General features: G+C 34.3%; 4 protein-coding genes, 1 long non-coding RNA gene and 1 other non-coding gene across 6 annotated transcripts in view; 3 read left to right on the top strand and 3 right to left on the bottom strand.

The window, feature by feature from the left end:
• The first annotated feature begins 3917 nt into the window (after positions 1-3917).
• LOC111460463 (beta-amylase 1, chloroplastic-like) lies at positions 3918-7320 on the top strand. Its single transcript, XM_023103734.1, has 4 exons — positions 3918-4494; positions 5455-5665; positions 6071-6181; positions 6279-7320. The coding sequence occupies exons 1-4, from the start codon at positions 3953-3955 to the stop codon at positions 7083-7085; spliced, it is 1671 nt and encodes a 556-aa protein (XP_022959502.1). The 5' UTR covers positions 3918-3952; the 3' UTR covers positions 7086-7320.
• A 722-nt stretch (positions 7321-8042) lies between these two features.
• LOC111460230 (protein BLISTER-like) lies at positions 8043-18146 on the bottom strand. The gene is made up of 13 exons (XM_023103387.1): positions 17560-18146; positions 15722-16442; positions 14995-15605; positions 13814-13933; positions 13265-13330; positions 12721-12831; positions 12164-12240; positions 11296-11363; positions 9840-9950; positions 9559-9740; positions 9068-9136; positions 8817-8975; positions 8043-8619 (listed from the first exon to the last, which is right to left on the bottom strand). Exons 1-13 carry the CDS (start codon positions 17635-17637, stop codon positions 8539-8541), a joined length of 2454 nt encoding a protein of 817 aa, XP_022959155.1. The 5' UTR covers positions 17638-18146; the 3' UTR covers positions 8043-8538.
• A 744-nt stretch (positions 18147-18890) lies between these two features.
• Positions 18891-18964, top strand: TRNAV-CAC. Its single transcript has one exon. It is a non-coding gene; the product is annotated as a tRNA-Val (tRNA).
• A 525-nt stretch (positions 18965-19489) lies between these two features.
• On the bottom strand, positions 19490-22977 carry LOC111460318 (NADH dehydrogenase [ubiquinone] 1 alpha subcomplex subunit 13-B). The gene is made up of 3 exons (XM_023103521.1): positions 22590-22977; positions 20030-20101; positions 19490-19899 (listed from the first exon to the last, which is right to left on the bottom strand). The coding sequence occupies exons 1-3, from the start codon at positions 22802-22804 to the stop codon at positions 19755-19757; spliced, it is 432 nt and encodes a 143-aa protein (XP_022959289.1). The 5' UTR covers positions 22805-22977; the 3' UTR covers positions 19490-19754.
• On the bottom strand, positions 20387-22583 carry LOC111460319. Its single transcript, XR_002713416.1, has 2 exons — positions 20599-22583; positions 20387-20442 (listed from the first exon to the last, which is right to left on the bottom strand). It is a non-coding gene; the product is annotated as an uncharacterized LOC111460319 (long non-coding RNA).
• A 1078-nt stretch (positions 22978-24055) lies between the features above and the next one.
• LOC111460315 (chaperonin CPN60-1, mitochondrial) overlaps positions 24056-24612 on the top strand; it is a 5390-nt gene continuing 4833 nt past the window's right edge. Inside the window, exons 1-2 of the mRNA XM_023103518.1 lie at positions 24056-24216; positions 24452-24476. Of these exons, the coding sequence (XP_022959286.1) occupies positions 24179-24216; positions 24452-24476 (63 nt within the window). The 5' untranslated portion in view covers positions 24056-24178. The remainder of the gene's footprint in view (positions 24217-24451; positions 24477-24612) is intronic.

Here is a 24612-nt window from a genome sequence, read left to right as displayed (position 1 = left end):
CTTTTAATTTTCAACTTCGATATTAATTTTAAATCTTATTTTCACTTTTCTTTTCTTTTAATCTCATATAAAATTTTCAAAATCTAATTTTTTTATTTTAATTTATCCCTACTATTTCCTGTTGATTTTTTAATTAAATATTTTAAACACATAATTTTGTTTTCAATTATGGCTAAATAAAAACATAAACAATAATTTAAAACACCCCATTTGTTAAACTATCAATATTATAATAATTATTATTTTTAAAATTATAAACTCTCTTTAAACGATCAGTGATCAATACGGGGTAATGATCCCCATTCTTGTCTCGTATGGAGTACTCATACTAAAAATTAGAATTAAGGATCCTTGGATTGATTTTCATTATTTATTATAAACCTTCCTCCGCTCAGGTTTTAGAGGGCGGTCCCCCTTAATATAATGTGTACATTAATTTCAGAATCAAATATACGTCTAAATTGATTTAATTATTAATTTAGGTGTATAAATAGTTTTTTTTTTCAAATAAATATATTTTTGAAAAATGTGTATTTTATGCTCCAAAAAAATTGGAAGGGCCCATATTAGCAAAATTTGGCCCAAATATTAAAAGCTGTCACGGGTTGGCGGTATTGGACGCTAAATGGGCCGGGCCGAAAACACAGCCCAAAGTGTCTACTACCACATTATGTCATATTTATACATAAATTTAAATTTAGGAATCAATCATAAAAATGGGTTAAATTATAAATATATTTTTTTAAATTTTGAAAATAGGAAAAAAAAATATAAACAAAGGTGAAAAACCGAAAACACCCCTCTCAATTGATTGAAAGAGTGTGTAATTGGTTGGGTTAAATTGGAAAAATCTTTTTAGACGGAGCTGAATTTTTGAATTGGCTGAATCAGCAACATGAATAGAGTTTATAACATAACTTTAATTCAATCTTCTGTTTTCGAGTTGGGTTTATTTGGGTTGAATTAAAAAGTTTTTTTTTTAATTATTTAAAAAAATCATATTTATATATTATATTGGGTTAATAATTAAAATTTCATCCCGTTTAGATAGCAAACATCTACAAATTACAATACATCAACATCGGTATTTGATACGTAGGGTTGACCTAACAAAAAAAAATGTTAACCTGTCAAGCGAACCAAATTCTAAAAAATTCTAACCTAATCCATATTTGGGTTAGCCAGTCTGAGTTAATAAAAACGCTCGTACTAAATTGATTTAAATTATTTTTAAATTATTGTTTCTTTAATTTAAGCCATGGAATTCTATTGCCTCAAATATTTGTATTTGGAAAGAAAAGGAAAGTCTTGGATTGGACGTTAGCTTTTTTATGCCCTTAAGGTACGTTAAATGAGCTCTTGCCAAATAAGCCAAGTAACATTTTTCCACTTACACCTCTTATTTATTTATTTATTTATTTTTAATTTTTGAATAAGACATTAATTATCGTCCATCGATGGTTCTAGGAATGTTTCATTTTACTCTCTAACTAAGATAGGATCTCACAATAAACTCCCCTTAGTAAACAACGTCTTCGTTAGCACACCATTCGATGTCTACTTCTGTTACCATTTATAACAGTTCGAAACTACCGCTAACAAATGTTGTCCACTTTGGTTCCCTATGTATCGCGTGTTAACCTCATAGTTTTAAAATGCGTCTACTAGAGAGAAGTTTCTACACTCCTATAAAAAAAATGTTTCATTCCACTTTCCACGGGTGTAGATCTTGACCTTTATAAGTGCCGGAAAAATGCCAAAATAAAGTGGATAGTAACCATTTTCGTCGATATGAACAATCTTCATTTTTTTTTTTTTATATTTTTTCTACTTGTAAATATTCAAATATATTTTTTTGGCATGAAATTTATTATTATTATTATTCAACCAATTTCAATAAAATATAAGTTTCTAAATTTAAAATTTATCAAATTTGAGAGACTAAAATATAATAAAATTTAAAATATGGGATTAAAACGTAATTTTAATCAATAATTAAAAAATAATAATAATGGGTTAGTTGGGCATGAGATGAGGACAGGGCACCATAATTGAAGCGGAGCCTTTGAATCTTCCACGCAATACATTTTCGGGCATTCCTCAGACGTGGACACTCATTACGTGTCATGATCCCGCCTCACGTGGCGCTACCTCCCACCCGCGTTTCACCAGCCATACGATCTCCAGAACGACACATCGAAAGACAGAAACCGAACTCCCCGGCCCTCACCAACCAACTTTTCCTCTCCACATGTCGTTTAGTTTGTGGCTTTCTTAAGGGGTTTTAGACCTCTTAGTTAAATGATGCATGTGTGTACACTTCAAAACACTTTTTTTCGGGAACAGATTCGGTAGAGACAGGGTGGGACCTGTAACTCAGAGGACTAGAGCATATGGCTATGAACCACAGAGTTCGACAAAATACTTTCTTAATTAGAATGCATCAACAAAACTGACCTTCTATATGGATTATTGGATCCCATTATTTCAATTTTCATCTAACATTTTTAAAAAAAAAACTTATAAAAGATGGTCGATAATTTTATAACATTAAAAATAATATAGTTATTTTTTAAATGAATAGCAAAGTACATATAGGGATATTTTTGTAATTTGGCTATCCTATAGACATAATAAGACAATATGACAAAACAAAGTATAAATTTTCGAGTTTTTTAATTTTAAAAAAATGTCCAATAAATTTTACCTTAATCTTATTAGTTATATAACTAAGGAAAAGAAAAATAAAAAGAAAAAGTTACTAATTCTCAATCTATTTATTTACGTAATTATTGTATATAAATGATTTGTTTTTTTTTTTTTTTGAAAATGGAAATAGTCGGTAATAATAAGTAAAAAAAAGAACGAATAAAAATTAATTATAAAAAATCAAGCATTGACCTATTTTCGTCATTTTAGTTAATTAATTTGCCGAACTTTTTTATCCATCAACGATAATAATAAATTACGAGAAAACAAACATAATTTTTAAAAATTAACAAAAAAATAATAATAATTTCAAAAGATCAACAATTTTTTTTTTCATAATTTATTTACAAATTAACACTTTTGAATCCTTACCCAAATTTTTTAAAAAAAAAAAAAAATTCACCTAATTTTTTTTAATTAAATAAAAAAACAAGGAGATTTATTAAATTTTAAAAATAAAAAAATCGAATAATTATTAAATGGGTTGGAGAAATTTAAAAAAAAAAAAAATCTATAAAGAGGGAAACCTTCCAACCCGACCACGTGGCATGAACAATAATGTACATCCAGGTCATCGCATAGGTGGATTAGACTCCAATGGTCAGTTTTGATGCCAACTCTGCCAATGATCAAACCACGTAGGCCCTCATCTCTAATTTGGCCAAATTGTTGAACAAAAGAGATCGCCAACTTAATACACCTCCATTCCACACAAAATCAATCTTATCTCCCTAATTACTATTAACCGTCGATAACTATTAAACTAAAAAACACGTAGCAATAAAAATTACGATTTTACCCCTTAAATTTAAGAATTTTTTAAATTTTTTTTATAGGTCCTTAAATTTTAAATAATATTATATTCACATAGAACTAATTAAATAGAAAATTAAAAATTAAGAAGTTTATTAAATTCAATAATGAAAGTGAAATATAACTAAATTACTATAAAAGTAATATAATTATTGAGTTTTATTCCATTTATATTTCCCTTATGCCAAACACTACACAAATATTTAAATATTTTATTTGAATTAAACAAGACCAGGAGTATTAGGGAAAATAAATAAATAAACAAATAATTGAGAATTCCACGTGTACTACACGTGGCCCAATTGCAAGGAAGACAAAAAAATATGGTCGTTTCGCAGTCCGTTTGAGAACTCTATAAATACTGCCGTTACTAATTCTATTTCAAATTCGATTAAAAACACGAGAAGAAGAAGAAGAAAATTCGTAAAAAATGGCGCTCAGATCAATGAATCAGATCGGTACTCTGTTTCCGGCGGCGAAATGCAACGATCATTCACTTCGAGCGAAGGTTCCGGCGAGTACGGCGGCGGTGAGGACGGTTCGAGCGGTGGGGATTTTGCGATCTAGGGTTCAGAATCGCGAAAGAGAGGAGGTGGTGATTTCATCGTTTGACAGATTCCGGCGGAGTTTGGCGGTGTCGTGTAGAGCTTCGACGGCGGCTGAGGAGGCGGAGAAGGGAGGGGAAAGGAGAGGAGTGGCGGTGTTTGTGATGATGCCGTTGGACTGTGTGACGATGGAGAATAAGGTGAAGAAGAGGAAGGCGATGGAGGTGAGTTTTCAGGCGATGAAAGGGGCGGGAGTTGAGGGGGTTATGGTGGACGTGTGGTGGGGATTGGTGGAGAAGGAGAGGCCCGGCGAGTACAACTTCGGCGGTTATGAGGAGTTTTTTGCTATGGCGGCGAAATACGGCCTCAAAGTTCAGGCCGTCATGTCGTTCCATCAATGCGGCGGGAATGTCGGCGATTCTTGCACGTAACTACTTCCGCCTCCCGTTAATTTGTTTTTGTTTAATTTTAAACGGTAATTAAAGAATCTTAATTTTTAAATTAAAAAAATGAAAATTTATAAACTTTTAAAAATCTGAAAAATATTTAATAAATTTATAATTTTATATTTAAATTTTAGTTTCATATATTTAAATTTTAGAAACTTATCATACATATAATTTAAAGAAAATCAACGTTATAGAATTATTATATTAATTTTAAAAAAAATTAATGATATTGTGGACTCTAATTTAAAGACAATCGCGGGACGTGACCCTCCCCTTCTGATTTTTGTCCACTTCCACTTTGAGAAGTGAGTATAAGTTCTGAAAGCTGCTTAAGCATGATTATTCTCTAAATTAGCTGAACTTTTATAATTTTTGACAAATTATTGAATATTATTGAATAGTGTTATACAAAACTTATTTTATTAAAATTTATTTATTATTTTTTTTAGCTGAACAGAGAAATTTTAATAAGTTTTATTTAGGGCAAATTTTTATTTTATTAATTTTCTCATCGGAGAGGATAAATTGAAATATTTATTAAGTACGATCTAATTTAAAAAAATTTTGAGTCTAAATTAATAGGAAAAAAATGGTAAATAATTTTAAAAAATTACAAAATTAAAATAGTTAAATGATATTATTATAATTTTTGTTGAATTCATGAATTTAGATAAAATTATTTAATAATTAGTTAGTGGTAAAATTTATTTTTACGGAGAACTTTATTTTACTGAAATTATGGAGTTCTTGATAATTTCAAAATTATCAAAATTTCAACTGAAAATAAAAAATTAAAATTTTTATTTAAGCGGTTTAATTTAATAAAATTAATTTTTTTTAAAATGTAAATTGATACAATAAAAATAAATAATGAGTTAAAAGATATTATTGAAAATTTTGTGATCTGTTGTGACGATCAAATTCCATAAAATCTGTAGAATTCCATTACCGAGATGGGTGGTGGAGGAGATGGAGAAGGATCCGGAGCTTGCATACACAGATCAATGGGGAAGAAGGAACTTCGAATACTTATCTCTCGGATGCGATGATCTTCCTGTCTTGAAGGGCCGAACTCCTGTTCAATGCTACGCCGATTTCATGCGCGCCTTCAAACAAAACTTCAATCACCTTCTCGGCAACACCATTGTCGTAAGTTTCTGCAAATCTTTTGATTCTTTCCTAGCAAATTTATTCTCTCGCAAATCCCTAGGTTTTAACGTTTCATCCTGTGATTGGCGATTTTTCAAGTCTATAATTATCATCTTTGATTGGAGTATCTATTTAGTTTCTGAATTTAGGGCAGGTTGCTAGTGATTTTTAAATGAAGTACTGGTTGAATCATTCAAAATCAATTTTGTTAGTCTAAAAATAGTTTTGAAACATGTTTGAGAACGATTTTGAACCTTGAATCACTCCCGAACGCTTCTTTAATCTATGGAGCATAGTAGTTGGACTGATGATTAGCGATGATTATGCAATATTCTCTGTTTCATAGAATTGTTTTTTTGAAAATGTGAAATTGATGATGGTTTTTTGTTTTCATTTCTGATGAAGGAAATCCAAGTAGGAATGGGACCAGCGGGAGAGCTTCGTTATCCATCATATCCAGAACAAAATGGCACATGGAGATTCCCCGGGATTGGAGCCTTTCAATGTTTTGATAAAGTATTCAAAATCTCCATTTACTCTGTTTCATCACACATATATGTATTTAGTTTGTTCTGAAGCTAATCTGCATATTTATTCCTCAATCTCATTACAGTACATGCTTAGTAGCTTAAATGCTGCAGCCAATGCCGCCGGGAAACCCGAATGGGGCTCGACTGGCCCGACCGATGCAGGTCATTATAACAACTGGCCAGAAGACACCCGGTTCTTCAAGAAAGAAGGTGGAGGTTGGAACTCCTCTTATGGTGAATTCTTCCTCTCCTGGTACTCCCAAATCCTCCTTGATCATGGGGATACCATACTTTCACATGCTTCCTCAATCTTCAAACCTTCAAGTGCGAAAATCTCGGTGAAGATCGCAGGCATCCATTGGCATTACGGGACTCGGTCTCATGCCCCAGAACTCACTGCAGGTTACTACAACACACGGTACCACGACGGTTACGTACCAATCGCACAAATGTTGGCTCGGCATGGTGCAATCTTCAACTTCACTTGTATAGAAATGCATAACCATGAGCAGCCTCAGAATGCACTATGTGCTCCTGAGAATCTCGTAAGACAAGTCAGCTTGGCAACTCAAAAGGCTCAAGTTCCGCTTGCCGGGGAGAACGCATTGCCACGATACGACGAGCGTGCACACGATCAAATCGTGAGGGCGTCGTTGTTGGAAGGCGATAGAGAGATGTGTGCATTCACATACTTGAGGATGAATCCTCAGCTGTTTGAAGAAGACAATTGGAGAAGGTTTGTGGGATTTGTGCAGAAGATGAAAGGAGGGAAGAACAGCCATAGACATAGCCATAGAAGTTGGGAAGACAAGAAGAAGAAGGAGCAGCAGGAAGTTGAAAAGGTAATGCCTAATCTACAGAGTGAGAGTCATTTGGTCCAAAGAGTTTAGTTTTAATAGCATAGGTTTTAGTTTCCCACTGCATAGAAACATCAGGAGGGCCCCTTTGTGAAAATTATAGAAGGAAGAAAGTAGGCCTTGTTAAATTAGGTACATTATTTAGTGTGTGATAGTTGCCCATATAGCCAATTTGGTAAGAAAATAATGGCAAATTTATTCATCAACATATTTAGAATGCTCCAAGTCTTTGGAATTTGAATACAAATTATTTGTTTATTATTGTAAATGCACTTTTTAATTTTTTTTTGGGCCTCTCATCACGTAATATTTGTTTATCATGTAGTCTTTCTTTTGATTGGGTATCACTTGCCCACCAACTATTTAGATCAAGATCGAAATATATTCTTAAATTGCTGAAATAGATCATGGATGAGGCGGTTGTTCTTGTAGCTTCATTTCTTCCCCTATTTCCCCTATTAAAGCATTCTTTCTTCTTACTCTTCTTCTAACCGACTATCGCGTGCGGGGTTTGATCGAGTTGAACTTGAGGATATCCCAATGTTGGTAGTTTCTCCTCTCTAATTTGCTTACTACTTTCTTCTATCTCTCTATCGTCTATTCCTTTCAATAACTCTCACTTCTTGAACTTCATGTTCCATTGATGGTATGTTTTTGTTGTTGATTTTATCATTTTTGAGCCTTGAAGTTTACCAAGAAAATCGAAAATGTAATAACCCAAATCTACCGCTAGCAGATATCTCTCCCTAACAAACGTGATTTAAAACCGTGTGAGGAAGCCTAGAAGGAAAAATTCAAAGAAGACAACATCGGTTAGCATTGGAATTGAGTTGTTACAGAAAATAACCCTTGTAATGTTACAAGAGGTTGAGTTAATCATTCTCAATAGATAGAAGAGAAATGCTTTAAAAAGGTGTAGGACTCAATAAGTTCGAGTATCACCGTCTGAGACAGCGTGTATTAACCTTTGTAATGTCAAACCTTAGAGTATTAACGAAATAATGTGATAATTTCATCATTGGGCTCAAAACTCAATCCCTTCAAGGTTCTAATGATGATTACATAAGCAATGGAAGTAAAAGTACAGATGTGCAGAACAACAATCAATAAGTACAACTGAGAAGCCTGTTAATACTAATTACTTCATTTCCTGTCTAAGTATCAAGCAGCAATCCCATCAAAATTTGTGAAGTCAAGAAAAAGGTGAAGCAATTGATGGAACCAGATGCTTTCACTTCCCTTTATCTTTTCACATCTTCCTTGAGGAAATAACAATTTGGATTCGATTCCCTAAGGCTATCAAAGGCCTCGAAAGGTCGAGGTTAGCCTGCTTCTTTGATATAAAAAAAGAATAACGAACCATGCACTCGACTCGAAATGTACAGCTTATAATCTCCAATGTATTACCTAGCAACTTGAAGAAAAGAACAACGGAAGCAAAGCTTCAAACATTGACCTTCCATTGACAACTCGACCGCCCCGCATCTTAAAGAAGCTTGCTGGTCCTTCGGCGTGATGGACCGCCAGGAAAGAGCTTCATAATCCATCCCAAGACTCTTTCAACCACCTAAGAATGAGAAGATTTATATGCCTGATCGAACTAATTCCATATTCATTTGCTAAACTAAAAGGAAAGGTAAATGATCAACACAAGCTCTAAACTAGCCAGTATTCATTTGTACTTAATCCCCCCAGCCTAAACACACATACACACGCACACAGGACACATGGCAGTACGCAAGGGTTAATGAAAGATGATAATACCTCGTCGCCTTCATCTGCAAGTACAATATCTTCATCATGCACGGTGCGAGAATCATGTTGCCTTGCTGGAACAATCTCACCAGCCATACTTTGAGCAGTCAAAAGCTCTAATCTTTGAGTTTGTGTTTCCAGTTTCCTAGACAATTCTTTGTTCAACTCCTTCATGAAAAAAAAAAGCAAAGTTGGTTGATTGTGCAATAAATAAAAGAACTGATAGTGTGTACAATATTCAGATTGGACAGAGAAGTTACCCTCAACTTAGAACTGCTAGCCAACTCAGATGCCAAAGCTTGTGTTAACTCATCTTTCTCTACAGCTAACTGCAAATCAATAAAATCCATCATCACAAGTCAATAATATTGGATTCATAAGAAACAAACCGTCATATCATTAAGAGAAAAGATAGCAAAAAGAGGGCTATGACATCTCCTATGCGGGCGACAAAAAGGATGCTCGTTTGGCCTAACCATACTTTTTTCGTGAAAATTTCAAACTACTTTCTTTTAGTGGCTGCATCTTAATCGAAACCTAATCGTATGACAATCGAGAACAAGACCTAAAAGAATTGAAACAATAATCACATTAAAGAGGGAAAGCAAAAAAAGAAAAACAGCCCCAGGATAAGTATTACAACTTCACAGAGAATTCTTGAATCTTGAAACTAGACATAATTGATATTTATTCCTTTTTTTTTTCTTGTTTATAACAAGAAAAAGATTCATATTAATTTACGGATGGGTACCTCAGCTATTAGAGCATTGATGTTTTGAATCATCCTCATATGATCTGGAGGAATATTGACCGCTGAAACTTCAGCAGTGGCATTTTCCAGCAGCATGAGAGTTCCAGAGGTATCATCTTCAGTAAGAGATTCTCCATCTTTTACTTCATGTTTAGAAGTACTGGGAGCAGTATCTGTATTTACTGCATAAATTTAACAAATGAATACAAAAGTGAATGGAAAATTACTTGGTCATAATCTCATCTTCAGAAAAGGGATGGGAGAAAGGGAGCTCTCTTCACCTAAATCTTCGGTAGATGTCGCGATATCTTTTTTATTTTTAGGATTGCTAATATCAATGGACTTTTCACTTGCAGAAGCTTTGCGTAGCTTAGACTGCAACAACTTCTTCTCTGTTAAAAGGAAAGGGATGAAACGACAGATAATTATGATATTGTTTAAAAGATAGAGGCCAAAAGGGTCTTAAAGAAGTGTACCAAAAAACGACACCATTACTTCAGAGCATTCACAATAGGAGGAAAACTGCTAGAATATAATACAGAAGCAGCAAATAAAAAATAGTCGATCTACTTGTTATCATTTCTAAAAAATACAAAATAAGCAGGGGATTAGTTTCAAGAACCATTACAGTTCCATTTAATTTGATTCATAAAAGGAAAATGTAGTGGGGAAGGGGGAATTGTAGCAAGTTCAATAACCACATCCATACGAAAAGTCAACCAGAAAAGAGATTGTCAAACACTTCCACGGAGTACTGTATATCTAATTGCAATGTTGTTACCCAAGAAACATCTAAATAACATTCTTTAAGAACTAATTTTTCTTCTGCGCTACACTTTAGGAAGGATACAAATTTTAAATTATAAAACTATCATAGGTCAAAGGGAATTGTCAAGATAAATGCATGGTCAAACAAGCGTTTTGGAAGCTATAAATCTGATGAATCTGTAACCGGACAAATCCACCGCTAGCAGATATTGTCCTCATTGGACTTTCCCTCGAGGTTTTTAAAACACGTCTACTAGGGAGAGGTTTTCACACCCTTATAAAGAATGCTTCGTTCTCCTCCCCAACCGATGTGGGATCTCACAGACTCTGTCTGGGATTGAACATTTTGAAAAATCTTGTATGTTCATGGGAATGTGACACTCTGGTATTATATATTTGAGAATCCGGGGGTTACTATTCTCACGACAATCCACCGTCCTCAATTAACAAATAACCAAAATGTAAATTGCAAAGCAACCATCTAATTTCTCTTTATACTTTGTTGCATTCACTTGGCCATGCAGTTATGGTAAATTAGAGAATTATAAGAAAATAAATAGAAAACATAGTAAAGCATTCAAAGCATTCAAATTAGCCTATTAAAATTTAAAATATTACTTTTACAACAATCCTCAAATAAGACCTGCTTTGTCCGTAAGCCTATAACATATCAACCATGTAACAGGGATTTTTCACATACTCATAAACTACAATACGGACTACACTTAAAGGAATATCTCCCTAGTTTTAATGTTCATCATTGACTTGAAATCTTCCAGATTGCATTCTTATAGCTAAGAAACGATATTCTTAGTTAGATTATGTTTACGAAAAACTCATAACCATAGCCTTTTATACTGTAAATAAAAGGACAAGTCTAATAATGACCATTACCTCTGACCACCCACATTAAGGGATGGGGAAAATTCATATTATCGGACTAATTTAAATTCAAACCATTATGTTTACCTTCCTGAAGAGCATCAATAGTTGATTGAAAATCATGACGTTCTCTCTCCATGCTAGATATTTTCTTCCTGCAAGTTCCAATAAAATTATAATTTAAACTCCAGTTAGTAAAAACAGCTCAAAGGTAAAAACAGCTCAAAGCAAGAAGGTATAATTGGATGAGAACCTCTACAATGGATAACTTTTCATTGATTCAATGAGAAGTAAAAATAAGGAAAACCAAAAAAACACTCCCCAAGTACTATGGAGAATACAATATTCTCCAAAAGTGGTATTACTAATTACAGGTGAAGAGTAATTAAAAAGGCTAGGGGAAAGACGAAATTTATACGAAGTTGAAGTGGAAAATTAAACAAAACCCAATTTCCTTTCATTATTTGAAAAAAAAGAACTATCATTTCATTCTAACCACAACCCTCCGAGTAAAGCTTTGAAGCATTCGTGCATAAAATAAAATCTTCTTTTAACAGAAACTTTGACCACAGCATGATTTATAAATTCTCCCTTACATATGTATGAAGCACCAACGATATTACCGCCGCTTTTGTTTTCCTTTTTCTTTTTGTTTATGGGTGCTTTTGGTTGGTGAGGCCTTTTCCTTTGTAGCCTATTCTTGTAGTTCTCTCTCTCACACTTGTAATGAAGTGGACTTTTTTGTCCCCAAACAAAAAACACGTAACAAAACATTTTAAACAGATACAATGCTTAGCCTAGTCATTTCAAAACACTTGAATTCCTTGAGTAGCCAGCCACTTATAGAACTTACCAAACTAAGAAATAACCATGTCTACATATAAGGGATTTAAAGCAGTGATCGGTTTAAGAACCAGAGGTTATTTGTTAACAGCCACAGTATAAGATGACGTACTTGTACGAAGAGATTTCAGCTTCTAAGTTCTCCAATTGCCTCTCCAGCTTTAACTCATTAGACCTTAGTCTTAAGGCCTATATAAATAAATAGGAAGCATAGTTTAGACATCATAAATTGTCCATACAAGATGCAAGTAGGACTCCAACTCCAATCCCCATGATGGAGGGTCGATGTCATACTTTCCATAGGGAAGAGAACATAATAATAATATGTTAAATTCCTCAATTAGTTCCAAACAAAATACAGGCAGTTATTTTCTTTTTTTTTTAATCAATGCAAAATATGTCTTCAAAAAAGACCAATTATTTTTGCATTGGGAAAAAGAAACTTAGCAGGTACATTTTTACAAGATAATCATTTTATTTCAATATGAAGAAAAAAGAAAAGAAAGAAATAGCAACGTTCACCGAATAATCTATGTTTGTCAAGATCAAAACTACAAAGGAAAGCTAGAGCCTAACCACCTAGCTACAAAAACAAGGTAGGCAATCAAAAAGAACAACTAGAAAACATTGTACTGGATTGATGGCCTTTGGAGAACCACAATTTATTACCTTCTCTTCAAGACCAATTACTTCAGAAGCTATCAGCTTGGCACGTTCATCAGCTGCATTACACTCCAGTTGTACATTTGCATACTCAAGTTTGATAGACTCCAGTTCAACCTGGGGAATCGAATGAGTTAACACACACACACAGATATATATATATATATATTGCCACGATAATAGGGAAAAACTCTACATTTCAGAAACACATATATAATATTTCAAAATTATCTGGTTATGGAGCATTGTTGCATCAAAAAGTATTTAGAACGTGAAATCTTTAAATCCTCAAATCAATGAAAATATCCAGGTGTGAGAATGACATTTGACACAAACTATAACAGGAAGTTTATCAAACATCACACATAATGCAACTAGGGAAAGGTAAAAGAAATTCTATTTCACTAAGAAAACTCCAAAAGGAGTCGAATGCAACTCATAAAGTCTCTAGACGAAATAGTTCCTTGACATAATGCAATTTGGAAAATTGATCTTTGGTGAAACCTAACAAAAAGGAAGAAATTAACATAGACATAAGAAAAAGACTAACCATCTGGGTCTTCATTTCCTCCTGTAACGTCTCCATATCCGATTTTAGTTGGTTGACAACGCTTCTCTGAAGAAGTACCAAAAGAAAAGGAAAATGGAAATAAAAGAGTTCAATCCAAAGCCATATGAATATCAGGAATTAATCTTACATTTAATTTATTTCGAAGCTCACGAACTATGTAAGAAATAATGTCTGATCATTAAAATAAAAGATTCAAATTTGGAATCAAACTCTATGATTCGTAACATGAATAAGGATGCTCAAATGGGAGGGTGGCTGTTTCTTAGTATCTAGTACATCATTGTTTGTGAAGTCATATCCGCTAGAGGGAGGAATTTTTTAAAAAAAATTGTATACAATGAACACATGTTAGAAAAAACAGTCACATTTGATGAAACTATAAATGTCGAAATGATAAAAGTCACAAATTATTACTTTGTTAGGTCTCGAGACCAGGAAAATACAGAACAGTAAACCATGAACAAAAATGTTTGATCATCATACACACGATAGAATTATGTAATACACAAGAAGAATCTATAAACCAACCTGATTATTATAACTATCAGTAAGAGATGAATTTTCAGCAGCTAAGGACTCTGCTAAAGCCCTTGAAGCATCCAAAGCTCTTTGTAACGAGAATTTCTCTTGTGTCAAATCTTCAATATGCTGACCAAGAAGAAAGTTGAAGACCATAAAAAATGTCAATGGAATTTAATCTTCACGAGAAAAAGAAAATGCAATGCAAGCTCACATTGTCAATATGTCATATTCTCAATGTGTGAATGATATAAATTAGAAGATGAGAAAAACATTTCCCAAGAAGCACAAAACGGTATGAAGTTCATTTATTCAAACAAAAATCAACTCTTTCCCAAAATCTTCATTCTATATAGCTCATGGAGTCAAATAAATTGCAATAATAACATCTCACCTTCTGCCATCTATTATGCAATATTTTGTAAATATGAACACTTTATAAGCTTCTGCAAAATTTAAATGATTCTTTTTTCCTTTTATGTATTGGGCCAAGGGTGAATAATATAAATCATGTTATATATATAAGAAAGTCAATTATAAAATTCAACAACAAAGAATTCTTGGAACGTAATTTTCAAAATCAATCGAACTACCAGTAGGACAGTTATATGACTAGACATGCATGATGACTCATCTTAGGATGACATGAACTTAGTAAATTCACGTAATCAATATGACTCATCTTAGGAGGATTTGCTCCTTCATGTGAAGGCGTGCAACAACTCAAACTTGACATTCTCAAGTTTATGTAACTCGCTCCAGTTTTTGGTAATTTCACGTAATCAATGAAATTGTTTGTTACAATAATAATGATTAAGAGAGAGAGAGACGCTACTCAAGTTTACATAAACATCAGAAATAACTGATTCTAAGCATGAAAACCAATGGGGGAAAACCTTAGTACTCCAAGATGTATAGTAGACTAAATGTAAAGTATAACTGCATAATTTTCTCTCATTGACTTTTCAAGTTGGAAACACAGTAGAATGGGTTAAGACTCAACCCATCTCCATGCCAATTGCACTTACAGGAACACACTAAATTATCTTTTAAGTTCTTTATTTACGACTCAAATAAAACTTCGAAAAGAAAACTACACAATCCTTCCTAGCAAAGAGGACATTATGGTAGCTTTACATATTGGATGGACCAATTCCAAATTCAATGACCACAACCAAATATAGAAGTACCTGTTCCAGAGCAGCAAAATCTTCATTTTGTTTGGTTGAAAAGAGCTCGTGTTTCCTCTCCATAGTATTAACCTCTATTCCTATAATTGGCTGGTTCACCCCCTTAACAGGAAAAACTGAAGGAGGAAATGAATTGCTATATGGCACTGGAGTGTTCTGAGAGGCAAAATCTGAGGATGTTCCCACTTTTTTCATATCCATTAGTGGCTTCTGAAGATTTAATGATTCTGAGCCATCAGATTCATCTGTTCTAAACCCATCAGATATTCTAGATCCCTTATCATGTTCGACATGTCCAAGAAAACTCCCTGAAGGAACCTTGGGTACAGTAATAGAATCAAGAAACGATGGGCGAGATCTCCTAAAACTGTTTTCAGATGATGCAGTGTACAGTTGTTCATAGTTGGAGGGGCCTCTAATATCCGTATTCAAGCCAGCAGATTCAGAGGACTGCACATAGGCAGGCTTGATTCTAATTAAATCAGTCACATCAGTGGGCTTTCGTTGCTCAAGAACAGACGTCTGTTTGTCAATCAAGTCAAAATTTTTGTTCACATTTTCCCCAACTTCATCGGAACTATATCCTTTTCTAGTTGTACTATTAAAGAGGCCTATAGAACATACAAAACAATATGTTAGCATCAATCCTCTCAAGACAGAACATGGAAGAGAATAAGAAAAAAAAAATCATATCATAACAAGATATGAAAATCCCAGAGAACACTACCATCATAGGATGACGAGAAAGAATGTTCACTAGCCAAAATATTGTTACTACTGGAATCTGTATCTTGTAAACTGCCAGCAGTATTCTGTGGAGAAGTATTTGCAGAAAATTTATGCAAAGAGCCAGAGCTCTTAATTATAGAATTCTCTCGACCATCTCTTCTGTAGAGTAGTCCATCCACCCCATGCTGTGCAGATTGACTAGAAATGCTATCGATCCCTTCATTAGCTTGTGGGTTTATGCCAAATGCGCTCCCAAATGGCGTTCTATCCTGGGATCCACTGATTACTCCAGTGTCGTTATTTATTTCTGATATTTCATTTCTACTATAATCATCTGTGGTTCCAGCGACTCTCAAACCTTTGAGTGTCCTAATTTCTTGACTGTTTGACGGTTGCTTCACTGGATAAGCAGGGAAACCTCCATCAACATTTCTTGTAGATGGATAGCGTGCACGACTTTCATTCAAAGCATTTTGATCAATATTCTGAGAAAAGTTATCTGCATGTCTGACATCTTTGACTAGGGCAGAAGATGATTCAACAGCAGATCTGTCTGTTCCGTTTGTTGTCGTAGCTCCATCAGAATCTGTAATTCGTTGAGCATGTTCAGATTCTAAAGGCTTCTTCTCCTGGGAACCACCATCTGAAATGTGATTTTGGATTGGTGGTGCAGCTTTCTTAACTCGCTCTGCTGCCTTTTTCTTTCTGAACTCTTCTAACTGCAAGAAAGGGCACAATGAAGAACATCCAATGATAAATTATGTTATTGTTTTTTAAGGAAAAAAGGGGTCTTAATGACAAAGCCTTGTGCAGACACACAGGAACAACCAATTTAATGAGAGAAAATGAAAGTCATTAGGAGTAATAAATCAAACCATCTAAATGCATCTAAAGTATGAGCATCAGGAAGTTTACTATAAAAGCACAGGGCACATGTAACCAAGTGTCCAAGTAAAAGGTTCATCAAACTCATATCAACGACAAAACCTTAGTGTAACTGCACGACTCACAACTTCACTAATTGGAGGTTTTATGTGTGAATTCCTTTAGCTAGAGACCTTTCCACCTGCTTTGAGATGTAGTTCTCTTCGTTCCACTTAGTGAAAAGTTTATCGCTATTCATAAACGAAGCGTCTAGATAAAAACGCTTAGGAAATGTGCTTAAAGCAATCAAACATGCATTCAAATCATCTGAGAAAGTAACAATACTCCAAATATAATGCTGAACAAGCACCAGAAGGTGGGTCAATCCCCTATCATAGGTGCAATTGACATCAACCCCACAGCTTAAAACATTTGGTCAAAAGTGCGAGCATAAGCAAGTTATAGCCAGATACTTGGCATGGGAAAACATAGGCATTTACGTTTTTCCCCTTCCACTCGAAAAACCTCACCCTTTTGACCATAAGAAGCTCTTTGTGCAGGTTGATAAGTCCAACTTTCAATCTTTGTTCAAACCTCAAGTCCAAAGTTATAAACAATATATATAGCTCGAAAAATTACAGCATCCTTAAATCCATGGCTTGTCATAAGTCAGCTTATCGACCTCCATGAAATCATTCATCCAAAGCATTGAGTACAAACATTTTCTAATGAATATAACAGGTATCAGTTCCATGAATGTGAAAATTGAAACCAACGATTTCCCTAGCAGCTCGATCGTGGTCAATTAATCCCAACTCAACCAGCATATTGCATACAGAGTCTCAACATTAATAACCGACACTTTGATATAAAAACGTACAAAGCTACATGCTCAGAAAACATCCAATCCAAATTGAAGATTTGAATTACATTCAAGAGAGAGAGAGAGAGGGAGAGAAGAAAAATCCTTACCCGACGCTTCCCTGCTTCCAAATGCTCTAATTTACGAGTCGAGGCCATCGAATTGGGCAAAACCTGAGCCGAAGCCATCAAAACAACGACCCCCAGCTCAAGAAGACGAACACAAACAAACCCAAAATCCTCATGGTGACACCATTTCCAGGTACAAAAACACAACCCCACAAAACGAACCAAACAAATCAGCCCCGGCTAAATACAATGAATCTAAACAAAACACTGCGAGACTAAAGTAGCAGAAAAACAACCGAAATTGATGATAGTTGTCGGGAAATTGATGATAGTTGTCGGAAAATTGATGGGAAAACCACACAAAATGAAGAATTGTGAATTGGGGAAGAGGAAAAACGTTGTTGGATAAATCCGAAGATACAAAAGGGGGCAGATTCCGATCGGATCGGACACGAGGAGATCTGTGGGAAAAATGAACAACAATCTGGCAGATCTCCTCTGCTAACTTCGTTCCCCCGTGTATGCGTTTGTAGATTGTTCCCCCAGAGAAAAATTGTGCGGATTTTGCTCTTGTAATTTCGGTGGGGCGTCAAAAAAAAAAAAATCCGCTACCCGCCGTGAGCCTGTCAACGGTGGTTCCCAAAAATATAATATATGGAAGCGTCAAACGTGTGTTTCATTCTGATTGGGTAGTTCGCGGCGGGTAAAATGTTTGGACTAATTAACTATTTATTTATTTAATTGTAAAAAAAAAAATTGTTATAAATTTTCTACTTTTTATCTTGAAAAAATATTCCTAAAACTTTAAAAAAAAATAATTAAAAAAAATTCTTATTATTAATTTTAAACAGAAATCATAAGTAATTTAATACAAAAATATTCTTAAAATTTTTTAAAATGTTTTAAAAATACATGTGAACATTTAAAATTTCATTAATTTTTAAAAAAATTTAAAAAAAAAATACTCCTACTATTATCGAACCTACATCGTCTGTTTACGTTATTTATTTTTAATTAGAAAAAACCAATTTAAAAATAAAATTTTCAAGTTGAAATTTATCATAATATTATTTAAAAACATTTAAAAGTATTAATAAATTTTTTGAAGGTTCGAAATTATTTCTATTATTTAAAATTAATAAATATATTTGACATGAAATTCAAAGTTTATGATTTAATTACAAATAAACTTCTAACTTATACGGAATCAATCAATTATTTTTATTATAGAAAAAATCTTATAATTTAAATACATAAATGAGTGTTTAAAGATGAGGGATTATAATTAAATGTTGTTCACCTTTTAAATTAGCGATTTATTCGAAAGTATTTTTAAGTTGAAATCGTTTTCGTTTAAGGCACAGCACAACAAAGTCTGGGTGGTGTAGTTGGTTATCACGCTAGTCTCACACACTAGAGGTCCCCGGTTCGAACCCGGGCTCAGACATCTTTTTTAGAGTTTACATTTGATATTTATTTTAGAGTTTACATATCATTTTACATTGATATAAAAATATAATATTTTTAACAAGCACTTTAAATTATAATATTTTATAGTAAAGAATGTAGTTGGTTTCTTGGTTAGTTTTATACAATAAAGATCCCTGTTCCCTAACATTTTTTTGAGGTTTTATTTGATATTTATTAATATTTTTCATTTGTTTTGTTACACAAATTTAATTTCAAAATTAGATGACTATAGTTATAATTTAACATTCCCATAACTATAACTTGAAATATATTGAAATATAATATTTATGATAAATATCGTGATCTGAGTGGTGTATTTGGTTATCACGCAATTCTCACACACTACAAGTCCTCCAGGGTTCTATCAACTTACACACGCCAATTTCAAGTTCCTTCTTAGCACATTGTAGCTCAAAAGCCTCAACTTATTACGAGTATCGACCGAACCAAAGTCGCCACCGACTAGGGTAAGCATGCTGTTCAGCTTGACATACAAGAAATAAATAAGAAGAATGAAGATAAATTGATGTCTAATTCAAAGTCCCAACTTTCAGTGAGATACATGGGTAAAAGGAGATGTTTACTGAATAAAGAAGACAGTTTTTGCAAAACATTTGAAGAAATTTTGACATGCTTCTTTTATTTTCATGAGAAGGGCCATGAAGAACCAGCAAATCAGGAAACAAACCCATATGAGGATATAAGTCGCAGCGCATACACAAACAAACTACATGCCAACCTCAAAGAAGTCTGTGTTCGAAACAAAATCACCAGACTTCGGGTCGTAGCTCACCGGTCGCTGGAGGCATCCATTTTCCAGAGTTGTAGACATTTTCACCAACTTTCCAACCAGGCACATCCTTCATAACTTCAGCCTCATATTCAAGGTAACTCTTCCACTCTTTGACGAATCTAGAAAGTTAGAACAGACACGGTTAGATCAATGATATTAAACTTCGTTAAAACCATCAAGGATCCAGTAGTTTCAATCAGTGTTACTGTAAGAGTTTGAGGGCAGTTTACACGAAAATCATCCATTTACCTTTCATCTTCCTCAGCTTGAAGCACGGGCAATATTGCTCGTCGGGCTGCATATTTCTCTTCCTTCAGTGCCCTATACACGCCGTACATGCTCATTGTGAAATTCATAGTTTGCAACAAAAGAGTAATATAAACTTATAAAAACATTCATAAACAGTGAGAAAAGACAGGTCGAATGAAACAGCATGACATCATCTTCACCATTTCCCCCAACCAAATGGGTCACCGCTCTCACCTCGTTCAAGCAAAAGGAAAAGAAGGGAACAGAGGAAAGCAGGAAAGACTATTCCTTTAAACTGTCTGTAAATCCCATAAAAAGCCTTCAATGTACGAAGAAACTATAATCACTCTTCCTTTACAAATAATGTAGACTGATGTTCTTGGTTACGGCTATTAATCCTAAACAAATCAAGTCTAAACATGAATATGAAATTGAAATCACATTGAGCTCATTCTAGAAATTCTGTTGCAATAATTTAATGCGAGAACAACAGACCAGGCAAATTAAACAAATAAACAAGTAAAGGTAGTAATTTAAAATTGAAATTCATTCCAATATATCTACCCAACTATATTTCACATACCTTGAAAACAAAACGGGTGCATTTGTAACATAATATCAAAGATTCTCTGATGTTAAATAGAAGCACATAAGACATCTACCTGAGAGCTTTGTCCACCTATCAAGTCCTCAATAACCATTTCTTGCAACAATCAAATAATTAGGGGAAATTTTACTTTTATCACCTATTCTAAACTAAATGAATCAATTTGAATATTTAACTTCCAATTTGCTCAGTTTCTTTGGGATCGTTGGAAATCCTTGTTTGGTGTGCGTGGTGCTCAGGGACAGGATGGTTGCTTGTTGTTGAGGAGGTGCTTTTGAATCCTCTATTAAGGAAAGAGGTAAAGTCTTGTGGCAAACTAGCTTCTTTGCTCTTTTGTGGGATATTTGGTTAGAAAAAAACACAACAGAAATTGTGAGGAGTTGAGAGCGGGTGAGGTGGTTAGATTTAAAGCCTTCTTTTAGGTTTCGGTCACTATGCCTGATCTTGGCCTTGTTCTTTTGGATTGGAGACATTTTTAAAAATTTGTTTAGGCTCGTTTTTTGTATGCCTATGTATTCTCTCATTTTCTCAAAGAAAGCTCAATTTCTTACCAAAAAAAAGAAAAAACCAACTAGTTAAGTTACCCCATTTTGTGTCGTGTGAAATCCCACATCGGTTGGAGAGGAAAACGAAACATTCTTTATAAAAGTGTGAAAACTTCTACCTATAGAGGTAACGTGAGGCTGACATCGATACGTAACAGGCAAAAACGGACACGCAGTGTGTCCTCACAATATCATAGCCAGGCACCGGCCAATGTGCCAACCAAGATGATGGGCCACCAAAGGGGGTGGATTGTGAGATCCCACATCCGTTGGAGAGGGGAACGAAACATTATTTATAAGGGTATGGAAAACTCTCCCCAATAGACACATTTTAAAACCCTGAGGTTAATGGCGATAAACAAGCCAAAGCTGATAATATCTACTAGCGGTGGGCTTGGGTTGTTACATGAAGAGATAATACTAATTTTGACAACGTTTTGGTTGTGAGGACAACTAAAGTCCCAAGATAAGAAGAAGATTGTAGGTATATAGGTAAGAATAACTATTTCCATTGGCATGATCATCCTTAACAAATGGTGAGAAAGGCATACCCCAAACTTAAGCATGTCGATTAAATCCTTCGAATCTAAACATGTGGATAGTGATGAGCCTCAATGACATAGTTACGTGAAGATCAGTGATTCAGCTATATAAGACATGTGGTGTGCTTGAAGAAAGGCTCAGTGGTCCTCCGTTTGAAGATAACGTGTATAAATGGGACAATTATCTCCAATGCTATGAGATAATTTTAGTGAAGTCAAAAGCAAAGTCATGAAAGTTTATATTCAAAAGTGGACAATACTATGTCAGTCTGAAATTATGGAGTGGTTCATTGTTCTTAAGAATAGTTCTTATGAATGAAAAATGTTATTATGCAAGTATGTAATCTTCTAATTGTATTAAAGAAGAACTCTTTCGTTGGGCAATTTTCAAACTAAGTGTAGTTTTGAAGGGGGTTTAATGTATGTACGAAACTTAAACTTCATCATCAGATTCAAAGCGGGATGCAAAAGAGGAATGGAGATGGCCTCAACCCACCCTCAATTAAAGTAGCTAAGAAAGTGCTAATTTCTTTTCAAAAACCAAATGACTTGAAACTAATCAAATCCAGGTATCAAACCTAAACTCTCAATAGAAATTCGCTCCAAGGCATCTACCCGGCAAATCGGTAAAATCCAAAACAGCCTAGCACAAAGCATGAATCTCGAAAGTCAATAAAAATAATCAAATCCCTAGCAGAAATCCCCGGTCAAGAAGTCTAATACATCCCAAGCTAATTCACCCCTTAATTCGCAGAAAAGACGAAATCAAGATAGAAAAGCAGTAAATCCCGTTATTAGTGGAATGATATAAAACAGGTAATTGGCCATGGATTAAACTATAAGATAATGGGGGAGAAAATACAGACCTTCGGATCTTGTTGCCCTTGCCGACCTGATACATCCCCCAAGAAAACGCACCAAATGCAGTAAGGAAAATCGCCATAGCGCTAGGGCCTTTGGTGGGAATCCGGCGAGCATAGCGAACCGGAGCGAATCCACCCGGCGGTGGCCCGTCCTGGAGGATCGGCATGTCTTTGACGCTGGCCATGCCAGGCTTCTTCCGAATCGCGGCCTCCGTCATCTCAGAGAGCTGCTTCGACGATCAAGTGAACGAATCAAGAGCTGGCTGTAATGGAGAACCTGAGATTTGGGAAATGGGAGGTTTCGAGAACGAAAGAACCCGAAAGAGACGAAGTAATGGGGCTCAAAGTAGAATGCAGAGGGTGGAACCCGAGCGTATGAAAGCCCACTTTGCTGCCAAATAAGAAAACGCCACGTTGTTACTATCATCTCACCCGCAGGTGAACGAGTTATTGCCCGTCACCCAAATGGATGAAATAAAAAAATTAAAAAAACCCAAAAAATTGTTTTTCCATGACTTTCAATTTTAAAGAAAGTGGTATATATGAATTATTATTCGCCAAACAAATTAAAATTACAATAAAAAATCATATATATATATATATATATATATATATATAAAATACTTTTAAAAAAACAACATATTTACTTAACAAATGGGAGTAAGAAAAAAAATATATAAATGTATAATATAATTTTTTAATTGAAGAAATATTTTCTGGGTCGTTCCTCTCCGCCCTCTATATTAAATGATAAATGGTGAGAATGTAATGCCCTGATAACCCAAGAGTTCCTTTACAAGGTTCGTCCACAAAAGGTGAGTTAGGGTCTAAGTTCAGGTCGAAGGGCATAGTCGATGGACAACGGGTGAATATTCCTGTATTACCCCTGGTTGGTCACAAGGAAAGAAGATAAGTTAACTGAAAGATGGTTACAGATTTAAGGACATGTCCCTGCTTTTTAAGGATAAGAAAGTTAGAGAAAATACACGGTTTAATAAAAGTCAAATAGAATAATTATATAAAAATAAATAAATATAAAGTTTTAAATGTAGAAAGTTACAGAAACATAATAATTTTTAAAAAGAAAAAAAAATTAAAAGGTTGAGAGATGATAAAGTTGAAATATTAGGTTCTCCATTTATTAATTTTTTTAAAAAGTAATCTTATAAATATTAATTCCATCTACCAGTTTATTTATTATATAATTTATTATTTAAAAATTTTAGCTAAAAATTGAAACATTATGAAAAATATTAGAAAAATAAACGCAAATTAAAAAAATTGAAAAGAACCGCCAGATAACTCGAGAGAAACCCCACGGTTCGACCCGGTTCGCGCGAGGTAAGAAGTTGGACTTGTAAATCGTCGACCACGTCATCTGAAAAAGATGAGGTGTAATGTTTCCATTTTCTGCTAAACCCTAAACCCTAGAAGGCGCTATGGTTTGAGTTGTTTCTAGAACGTTCTTCTTCTCATTATTAAACCCTTTCAATCTCTTCCATTCATCGCCTTTCCCATTTCCTCCCACTGTTGTTGTTCTTCTTCTTGCTGTTCCCATCTCCTTCGTGTTTGGGTTTCAGTGGACGTCTACAATGCACCGATTCGCCACAGGCCTCGCTTCCAAAGCCCGGTATGTTTGGTTTGGTCTCCTTTAGATTGATAAGATTTGGAGTCATTTCTGTTCAATTCGTTCTGTTTATCGGCTTAATAGATTGTGAAATGAACTGGTGGCATCAATGGGGTATCATTCTTTTGAGTTACTGCCACATTGGGCTGTCTGAATCGATAATTGATGAAGTTTGATGAATTAATGGTGTTTTGTATTCTATCCACTTAAAAATGTTGTTTTTTTCTTTCGTTTGCAGTCTTGCAAGGAACGGTGCCAATCAGGTGAGTTCTTATTATGTTTTGATTACTTTTGGGAGTTTGTTTGATTATTTAACTTCTGATCTATTTTTAACTATGCTCGTGTCTGTATTTTTTTTTTTTTTTTTTTTTTTTTTTTTTTTTTTTTTTTTTTTTTTTT

This window comes from Cucurbita moschata, unplaced genomic scaffold, assembly GCF_002738365.1.
Source record: "Cucurbita moschata cultivar Rifu unplaced genomic scaffold, Cmos_1.0 Cmo_Scf00023, whole genome shotgun sequence".
Lineage (NCBI taxonomy): Eukaryota > Viridiplantae > Streptophyta > Magnoliopsida > Cucurbitales > Cucurbitaceae > Cucurbita > Cucurbita moschata.
The sequence above is the reverse complement of the archived record's forward strand: the minus strand, read 5'-3'. Positions and strand labels throughout refer to the sequence as shown.